The 10,805-nt window shown below is 36.6% G+C and overlaps 1 protein-coding gene across 6 annotated transcripts in view; it reads left to right on the top strand.

Annotated features, from left to right (window-relative positions):
* Nckap5 (NCK associated protein 5) overlaps nucleotides 1-10,805 on the top strand; it is a 969,537-nt gene that overhangs the window by 211,856 nt on the left and 746,876 nt on the right. For 2 of the 6 annotated variants that reach the window (XM_058581204.1, XM_058580924.1), the window contains exon 2: nucleotides 1,696-1,861. The exons of the other annotated variants lie outside the window; for them this stretch is intronic. In XM_058581204.1, the coding sequence (XP_058437187.1) occupies nucleotides 1,844-1,861 (18 nt within the window). In that variant the 5' untranslated portion in view covers nucleotides 1,696-1,843. The remainder of the gene's footprint in view (nucleotides 1-1,695; nucleotides 1,862-10,805) is intronic. 6 annotated transcript variants of the gene reach the window in all.

Here is a 10,805-nt window from a genome sequence, read left to right as displayed (position 1 = left end):
CAGCAGTTGCTCTGAATTTCTGCCGATGCAATCTCTCTTTTGGAAGCTTTTGAATAAAAGGCATTCTATATCCTTGCATGACTCAAAGTATTCAGCAGAAATGGTAACAAGATCAAACAGTTTTAGGACATGTTATCATGCCTCCTGGTCATGAAAATGCAGACACCTCAATTTCATTTCCATACTTCTGTGTTGATCTGCTAACTCTGCAGAGAAAAATTGGAATTATTGAAGCCAGGTTTTAAGTCAGATGAATATTTTTGGGCTGACTTAAAATTGTAAATAAGAGTAGCAATAAAAATAGAATAGAAGAAAATAGAACTCTGTCATCTTTTTTTGGTGGAATGATGTCAAATATCCCTAGAAAACAATGATATTAGTAATAACTATTATTATTATCATTCTAATTAGAGGTGAGATTTATTGCATCTATTTCATATTTCAGATGTTTTAATGTTTTCTCAAATCTAAGTCTGTTTGACTACAAAGGCACTGGCTATAGCCCCAAGCTTGTATCTTCCAAATTATACTTCTTTTTCAACCTTAGTCAATACGTCGGTTTTGCCAAAAGAGCTTCTCTTATACTTTGTGCAAGTTATCCTGGGTCTGTTTAGGGAACTAGAGTTATGCATAAATAACTGGAATTATTTTGTCTTCCCAAGCTTTATTTTTCAGTTTGATGATATGATATGTTACATGTATAATCATTAAAGAATTTATTTATGCAAAGTGTTCCATGTCATTTCAATGAATCCTACCTCAAAGCACTGTTCAAACAGAAACCCTAGTGTCCCCTGGTGTTTCAACTAAAAAAGTAAATATTTGCAATAGGCATGCTGCGGTAATATCCCCAATCCTGGCAAGAGCATTCACTTCTTTTAGTGCCATACTGCCAAAAGCTGGCACCCAACCTCACCTGTGGCTCCCACCGAAATCTGAGCCCCGGGTTGGTATTTTCTTTTCCACTGACGGGTACTAGAGAACAGGCAAGGTGTGGGCTTCAGTCTCTGAACTTCTGAGTAAAGAAATAACACTGGCTCCATTAGCAACTCAGGTTACAAAGATCCCAGGGGAGAACTGGGTTGGAATCTTTACAAGCACAACATTCTAGAACAGTGATTTTTTTTTTCCAAAGTATTTTTTAAATGGAGGTGATTCTCTTTCTCAAATGAAATAGTATTTGTAATTCCAACAAATAAAAGTAGATAAAATAATAAGGGCTACTCTTTGTTCCAAGTTTTCTCTAGCACAGGCACCAGGCTAAACACTCGCACAGTTTATTATTTAATTCTCAAAAGAACTATACAAGGTAAGCACCCTTGTTTAAGGCAGGACCCATGGCAAGGCAGGCCTGGAGAAGTTAAAGTCATAGTCATATGTCTTCCATGGGCAGAAACAGAAAACAATTGCAGACATTCTGACACCAGAGCCCAAGTTCTGAGCCACAGAAATCCCAGCTGCCCTTGGAGAAGAGCCAGTGGCTGGGGCTGTTCCAAGGAATCATCTGTATTTTGGTCCTCACTCACCTGATTGACTGAATGGAACTTCTCTAATGTCCCTAGGAGCCACAAGGAACTCACAAATGTATAAAAAGTGATATTCAACTGAGAAAGAAGATTTTAGTTTACTCTCTAAAATCACGTTTTTAAGAAATAGGTGTGAGCCAATTTGTTTCTTTGTTTTGATTTTACACAGACCTTCTGAACAGTTGCCATATGCTTCTGAAGGTGACAGGATGGTTTTGCAGGCACACACTTCATATCTTCCTTCATGCACTTTTGGAGCACATAAAACATACCCCAAGTTTTAGGAAACGGACGGGGCATTGAGATTACAACAGAAGATGACAGTCACCTCACAGGTAGGGTGACCGCCAATTTATCAATTTATCACCTACACTAGGACACCCTTGTGAGTAAAGGGAGCCAGTTGTAGTAAATAAAAGGAAACAAGTTATAAACCGTAATGCTTTTAGAAACATGACTCATAAGCAAGCGGGGGTCCAGGTGCATATGTGTACCCATTTTTAACATACTTACCACAAATTATAAATATGCTTGGGGAGATGGTCACAGGGCAGTCCATGCACAGAGGTGTTTAACCCAAGCAAGAAATATTTCTTAGAAAAGTGATGCAGGAGCTGATACTTTGAGGATGAATGGATTCCCCAGGTGAAAGATGAGGGTCTGCATGATGAGCACCAATAGGAAATGGCACGTTCAGGTGGAGGGGAAAGGGGAGCCAGAGTGAAAGATCTGAGGCAGAGATTGGTAGGACAGGACTAGAAAAGTGAAAGGACATCAAATAATTTGGATTTCACTTTCTAGACTGTGATCAGTCATTGAAGGGGTCCAGATGGACATTTTAGGAAAAGCTCTCTGTTCCTGCTTTGTTTTTTAAAAATTTATTCTATTTGTTCTTTTTAGATATACATGACAATAGAATATATTTTGACATACTATACATACATGGAATGTAACTTATTCTAATTAGAATCCTATGCTTGTGGTTGCACATGATGCTAAGTTACACTGGCCATGAATTCAAATGCAAGTATAGGAAAGCTATGTCCAGTTAATTCTACTGTCCTTTGAATTCCCATCCCCCTTCCATTCATTCCCCTTTGTCTAATCCAGTGGATTTCTATTCTTCCCCTCTCCAATCAGCATCCACATATCAGAGAGAATAGTTAGCCTTGGGTTTTGGGGCACTGGCTTGTTTCAACTAACATGATATCAGGATATTCTCCAGTTCCATCCATTTGCTGGCAAATGCCATGATTTCATTCTTTATGGCTGAGTAATATTCCTATGTGTGTGTGTGTGTGTGTGTGTGCCACATTTTCTTTATCTAGTCATCTGTTGAAGGATACTTAGGTTGGTTCCATAGCTTGGCTACTGTGAATTGAACAATGTTTATAGCAATAAACCATTGATGTGGCTGTGTCACTCTAATATGCTGATTTTAAATCCTTTGGGTGTAGATGGAGGAGTGGGATAACTGAGTCAAATGGCGGTTCCATTCCAAGTTTTCTGAGGAATCTCCATACTGCTTTCCATAGTGGTTGCACCAATTTGCAGTCCCACCAACAGTGTATGAGAATACCTGGGTCAAGACCAGACCAAATCCCTGCCCCTGGGAGATTCGTTTGAAAAAATTCACCTCACAGGATTTCTGTTTCTTCTCTAGGGTCTGGCCATGGTAGGGGCAAGACAGAAAGTTGACCCACAAGACCCATTCCCAAGTCTGACCCTACAGAAGTCATGAGGGGAGCTTTAAAAAATATCAACGCCTGGGCCTCTCCTCAGCCTCCATCAAACCATATCTCTTGGGAGCATGGGGTCCAGGCACTGGTCATGTTTAAACTCCCCATGGGATTGTGATGTCTGCCTAAAAACCCTTGAACTAAAAGAATGTTTGTTGACGTACAGGAGAGAAAGGATGATAATTTGGGGTACACAGTAGTAACTGGGGTACAGGGCTGAATTTGAAAATAAAAAGGAAGGTAAATATGGCAGGCACTGATCATCAAATGCATGTACAGGGTAAAGGGGGGGAACTGCAGGAACCGTTCCCTGCTTGGAGGGCTGAGTGGGTGGTCATAATGTTGAGTATCCTTTACCCAAAATGTTTGGGACCACAAGTGTTTTGATTTGGGGTATTTTTCAGATATGGGGATACGTGTGTGTGTGTGTGTAAAATACTATGTCTTGGGACTCTTTCAAGACTACACACAAAATTTATTTATGGTTTGTATATACCTTGTACACATAGCCTGAATGTAATTTCATAAAATATTTTTAGTGTACCTGCATTTAGATTGTAAACTGTTACATGAGGTCAAAATGTGCTCGAAAATTTCAGATTTTGGAGTATTTTCAATTTCTCAGATTTTCCAATTAGGGATGTTCAACTTGCTGCTCCATTTGAACTAAAGGATTCGTGAAGAGTAGCTATTTTACACAAGAAGATGAGTGAGGACCATCTCTAGCATCGTTTGTTCACTGAATAATTCACTTGTTCTATTGCCTGTCCTCTTATTTACCCCGTTGTTGTCCAAGGAGGAAATGAGGATGCCAGTCCCTGCAGAGGCTGTCTGTCTCCATTTCAAAGATGTGATCTGTGTGTCTAGTCATCCTATCATCTTGCGGTACCTATTTAAAACATTGCTCTCTTTAACTCCAGAAACAAAAACTGCATTCCTATGGTGAGTGATATGACTTCTAAGTACATGGATTAAAAAAAGAAAATTTTAACGCCTCTGGGATTTTGCAGGATAAGAAGTCATTACAGATATTGTCTTGTTTCAGATGTTGTGGAGATTAAGTAGGCTAAATCAACTTCTGGGCATTTTATTAGTGAATCTGTGTCATTTGAAAATCTTCCCCTGAAACATTCCCACCCACTCCCCAAGCCCCATGTGAATAAAGGAGTAATCAGGGATGAGATCAGAATCACTACATAATCTTGACTCTTCCCAGATGGTGTAATCGTCATGGTCTTATCGGCCAAGAAGAGAAGGGCAGGCCAGGGCTATGCCCAGCAAATAATACTTGCACAAAATTCAAAGCATTTGGATTTATGTTAAGACTCTTGCTTGTCTCCAGTAGTTCTCCCTGCTAGCTTTTGACTAATACTGTTCATACTCTGTCATTATTCATTCTGCTGATGTGTCCCCGTGTACAAGCTCTTGCACCTTGGAACTGGGTCTGTCAGTCCTGTGTTGAATTAAGTCATGCTTTGGAGACACGAGAAAAATGTTGTCCTTTAAAGGACTATAGTGGGGGGTAAAGAAGAGAGAATCCTAGGAGAAAATCATTTATAGTCAAATGTTCATTCAGCAATTGTTTATTAATCACCTACTGTGTGCTCAAGGGATGTCGGATACTGGGAAATAGTTATAAAGTTAGGACTCTCAAGGTGATCATAACCTCATAATAGAAAATGCATGGTGCTGTGTTGCGCACACCATTCTCAAGTATTTTTCCCATCCTTAAATCCATTTTTACAACTGCACTGTGAGATAGCTGTTATCATTATCAGCCCCATTTTTTAGATGAGGAAACCGATGCATATAGAGTTTAATGACACAACCCAAATCATATAACTCAGAAAGGCAGTGACCTGGGTTGGAACCAGGCTCTCTAGATCCAGTCCGTGTTCTTAACCATTGTGCTTTACTTCCTCCACTCAGTTATGATCTCGGACAGGAGACAGAAAGAAAACTCCCTTTGGAATTATTTATAGAATGTGGTTATTGGTTTATCTGCATTTAACATTTAGTTCTCTCTATGTTAATGAGCATTTTTAAGATAAGTAGCTTTTCTCTTATCAAGCATCACCCAGCCAAATAGAAAGGAAGGAAGAGGTAAACATTTAGCTCACCAAATATATCTTAGCTTATCATTGAGATTTTTTTTTTTTTGACCTCTCCATCTAAAATATCTTCATGGGTATTCTTGGAATCTCTCTTTTACTCTGAGTATGTAAGCAGTGAGTATAGAACAATAAGAGAATGCTTTGTTTTAGAGTTCATTTATAAATATTTACACAATCATAACAACCTAGATTGGACACACAAATCCCATTCTACCTTGCACCCCATCACGAGTTGTCATATTATCTACACATCCCCAATGTGTCCACTCCCCAAACCAAACATCCTTGAGCCTTAGGAACGTAAAGAAGTTAGATGAACCTGTATCCCCAAAGCACTTACAGAAGCAATTTTATTTAGACTTGGGTTTCTGGGGAACATTTTATTTTATCACTCAGTTATTGTCTTAAATCTGCCATTCACTCAAAGGGCTTTTTTTTTTTTTTTTTTTGGCCTTCATTCAATTCTCTATCTTCTGGGCTATCAGTGTTTTGTTGAGCACTTTTCCAACCAACAGATAACAGGATTTGGTGACAGCTTTTAATTCCATTACCACTGAAACTTTTTGTAGGTGTCGGATTTCTCTGTGTAGCCTGGTCCCTGACTCTGACTTATTTAGCCTATTATTTATTGGCTCATAAAACTGGCCTGCCTCTGAGCAAAATAAATCACTAATTCCTCCAGTGTGAAAATCTCCAAAGATATTTATCAGCACACATGTAAATAATCTTTCCGAGAGCCTCCTGGTCATTATAAGTTGATTTAATAGAGAGATTCCTGACCAATTGAAATATTCCCCAAACTCCAGTTTTCAAGGTTCCTGTGATTCTTTTGAGAAGTATTCAAAATGAAAGGAATCAAACTGGCGCACAAATTATGGTACCCAAGTTTTTGTAAGTGTCTGGAAAAGGTTCTCATACAGAGAACAGGGGCCATACCAGTTCATTCCTTGATGGATGGCCAAAAGAAAATAGACACAGCATTTAATTAAACAGAGAAAATGTTCAGTGAACAAAATTAAAGGCATTCAAATTTGTAATATAATACAAATATTAAATAACATTCCATTGTTCTCCTAAGTTATCTACACAGTTGAAAAAAAATTAATAGCTGGTTTTCACAGGCAAGTAGTAAAACTCATCCTCCCACACTTTGCCAGTGAAATTCTGTATCCTTTCCAGAAGGAATTCCAAAATTATATTAAAGCCATAAAAATGTTCCAATTCTTTGACCCATTAATTCTTCTATTGGGAATCTAAACTATGGTGAAATCCTATAAAGATATTCATCATCACAACAGTGTTTAAAATACTACAAAATACAATGCAACTTGAAGAACCAGCAAAGCAGAAATGGTTAAAGAAACAATAATATTCCCATTTTATTTTGCAGATGCATAGAATGTAGAGATTCTTGTCATTGAATTCATTCCACATAAATGTTTCTTGATTGTCTTCGACGTGCCAGTTTCTGAAACTATGTTGATGAGCAAAATCATTATCATTTATTACTGAGCCCATAGAGCTTAGAGTCTTACAGGAGAGAGTTAGATATTAGTGAAATTAATGTGCTGTCTTTGCAGCCACGTATTTAGGGGAACCAGTTTGTTGTTTAAGACCTGTGTTAAACAAGCAACTTGAAAAACTTGTATTTGGAGCTGAGTCAGTCAGGGTGCAGGGTAGACAGGCTTGATGTTGCATTTATCTAATAGCAACAATAGGCCATGGGAACGTTAGAGCAACCTGTAGGAGGGGAGGAGCTCCCAGAACACTTCAGAGATGGTCTAATGATTCTTGTGACTATAGTGGTCAGATCTAACAGGACTTCTGACGGCCAACATTTTAAGTTCAACTGAGACTTTTTGACCTAACAACATCTCTGCTTTTTTCTTGTCTTTTTTTTTAATCCTGCAAGCTAGAAACAGAATATGTATAATTAATGAGGAATCTTTATGGTATCTCATGAAACTATAATGATGCTAAGTTTGTTGCATGATACAGATAATGGGGTAGTATTAGTTCCGTGGTCCAATTGTAAACTCTCTGATGTTCCCTCTTCAAAGTTTAATGAGGTCTTGCTGTGAAAAAGGAACATTAGGCACTTAAAGAAATTTTGCTTTTGACCTAATTTGAGAATGTTGAAGCAAAGGTTAAAAAATAAGGTGGTGATAGATTCCATGATTTGGGTATTTACCTGATCCACATGTTTGGTCAATGTGGCTATTTCAGAGAGAAACAAATGTTCTTCTAAACAAGATCCTCTCTTGAGTGGACAATTTTACAAAGTTACAAATCCCTAAGTTATCTACACATTTGGGTTCTTGGACTTTTATTTTCACATAAATAGATTCTATTCTTTTCTTCATATCAACATAACTGTTTTAGTGGTAGAAGAAACATGCTAATCCTTACTTCTTTGTTAGCATTAGCCTTATCCCTCAGAATAGTATCATGAAGAAGTGTTTGCTTTGGAAGTATAGATATGTTTGCTAACAATAAGATAAAATATACCTCCTGCAAGTGCATAAAATACAAACCTTGGTCTGCTATCCAGTAGCCACTCCCTAATCATCAGATCCTGAATTTCTGTACTTTTGTGTCTATACAGGTAGTCAAAAGTCACACAGGCATGCTACTGACTGCAGAGGTCTCTTCTGCTTTTTCAATCTCTTCAGGATGTTTTCTCTAAGAATGAGTCCCTGAAACAAACAGGCCACATCTAAGAAACACAGTTAAGTACAAGTCCCAGCTGTGAACCCTGGAGATGGATGTCTCCACCTCTGTCCTCTTGCTCATCTAAAGCACCAGAGTGGGTGGTGGTAAAAATGTCTCATCAACATACAGTAATTAATTCTGTGCAGGAAGCAGATTACATATTTGAAGACAATTAGAGATAGCCAGTTTAAATATAAGAAACCTGGAAGGTATGACCGATTAGCTTGGCAGAAGAAATTTTGTGGATATTCGCTTTCAAAGGGAATTATCATGTTGATATTCTGAGGGTCTCTCAAATGCAGGATCAGTTTCCCAGCTGTTTCATTGGCACTTGGGCATCTCAACAGATTTGGATATCTCAACAATGTTCCAATTCCGTGAATTTTGGAAAGATGACCCTAAAAATGAAGCTTTATTTCCATGAAAATTCAAAACATTGTATAGACAGAAAATACTTAGTTTCTCTCCCTTGTTCTGCCTTTCTCCTAGTGTATGGTTTCCAAGGTCAGTGAAAAAACCCAGAATCTTCAGCTTCCTAATGATATCAGTTTAAATAATGAAGGCCTAGCCTGGTGCCATGGCACCTGTGTGTAATCCCAGCAGCTCAGGAGGCTGAGCAAGTTCAAGACCAACTTTAGCAACTTAGCAAGACACTGTCTACAATTAATAAACAACAAGGGTTGGGGATGTGGCTCAGTAGTAAAGCACCCTGGGTTCAATCCCTGGTACCTGCATTCCAAAAAATAAATAAGTAATTAAGGCCTGCAGAAAGAAAAAGAAAAAAAAAAAAAAAAAAAAAAAAAACAATCTTCTCTCCCTCCTGACTGCCACCCACCCTATTATTCCATCTGCCTAAGGACACAAAGATAGGACAAATTCAGTCATTTTATATTCTTGTATGAACACACAGGCACATATACACAGAGACTCTGCTTTAATTTTACAAATCATTCAATACTTTTTAGGACTTTTATCTTACTTGCTGTTGAGTTGGCATCTCATCATGAATATCTTTCAGATACAATATACAAAGACTTGCCGCACTTTGTAACTTCTGCATGATATTCCAAATGGCAGAATCTTTGCAACTGTTGTTCCACAGATGGTCATTAGAAGGTTTCCAGTGTTGGGTGAGGACCCTTGGTGTCCTGTCACAGACACCCTGTTAAAGAAAGTCTGTGTAGTCTTGCATTTGTATTCATAGGATTCCTAAATCCCTTTTGAGATCCCTATAATTGCTAATTGAATCACATATGTAGATTCAAAATTTTCACAGACGTTGCTAAATTAATTTGTAGCAAATGTAATTTATTCCTTTTCCAACAGTAAGATTATCTAGTTCCCAACATACCTTAATAACATTTGGATGCTTTCAGTTTTTATAATTTTTGTCTATCTAATATGTCACAGTTTTATTTCATTTCCAGATGATAAGCCTTTATTTTCAGATATATATTAACCAGGTTCAATCTTTGATGAACTGCATGTTCATATTCTTTACCCATTTTTTATAGTCTTTATTCTAAATAGTTTGAAAGAACTATCTTAGGAGTTGGAATACTAGATTTTTGTTTCTTAAAGGAGTCAGCAATATTTTCTTGGGTTGTTTGGCTTAGTTCATGATGTTTTTGCTATGTTATTAGTTTTATGTAAATTATATCCAATTGTCTTTTTATAGCTTCTGAGTTTAATATCTTGTCTCCTTTACTCTGCATTTATAAGACAATTTAATACGTTGTCACATACACTCTTGTTTTTCAGGTTTTTAAAAATATCTGTAACTTAAATGTCTTAAGTTTTTTTGTGTACATTGTGTGAAATAGGATATTAATAGACTTTTCTTCCACTTACAAAGCAAATATCCTAAAATGATTTACTAAATAATGCAATTTGCTGATTAAAATGTATTTTTTCATATGGAGTATTCATTGTATGAAAACTTTATTAAAATTGCCATAATTAAGTTTACAACACTGTCTGGACTTTCTAGTCTGTGCCAATAATTTATTCGTGCCCATGCTAGCAGCAATTAGCCTACTATTTTGGTTATAGTATTTTAGGAATGTTTTGATATTTTGTAGCACAAAGCTTCCTTAAAGCTTTTGGAATGAATATTCTTGCATATACATTCTTTCTTATGTCATTTAGAGTGATTTTTGCCTATGTCCCAATTTCACAATATAATCTCTCTGTAATTCTTTTTAGAATTATGTCATTTTTAATAATACTTTAATAATAATAGTATCATTTTTAATGATATTACCAATATCCAGATATACAATATATTTCTACCATTCATTCATATGTAAATCTTAAGACTTTCTTCATATAGGTTTTCTATGAACCCTCTTGATAAAATTATCCCTATGTGTATCAGAATTTTTCTTTTAATTTTTTAACTATATAGTATAAATAAGCATGACAATTTTTAAATTTTATTTTATTCTCAGTTGCCTTAATATATTATACAGATAATATATTCAATTGATACGTTTTTAAAATGTTACTTCATTTTTACATAGCTATAATTAGCTATGCATGGTCACAGCATGGTGTGATTTTACTAGAAGTCTGAATATAATTTGCTAACATTCTATTTAAAATATTTACATTTAATTTTATAAAGGAAATTGGAGTTTCTTTCTCTGTGCTAGTTTTATTAGATTTGGGTATTTGAATCTGCTGCCTTAGTAAAGGCTACTGCATTTTCCCTT

Source organism: Marmota monax, unplaced genomic scaffold (assembly GCF_021218885.2).
Source record: "Marmota monax isolate L192 unplaced genomic scaffold, Marmota_monax_Labrador192_F-V1.1 WCK01_AAM20220418_F8-fsc00154, whole genome shotgun sequence".
NCBI lineage: Eukaryota > Metazoa > Chordata > Mammalia > Rodentia > Sciuridae > Marmota > Marmota monax.
The sequence above is the reverse complement of the archived record's forward strand: the minus strand, read 5'-3'. Positions and strand labels throughout refer to the sequence as shown.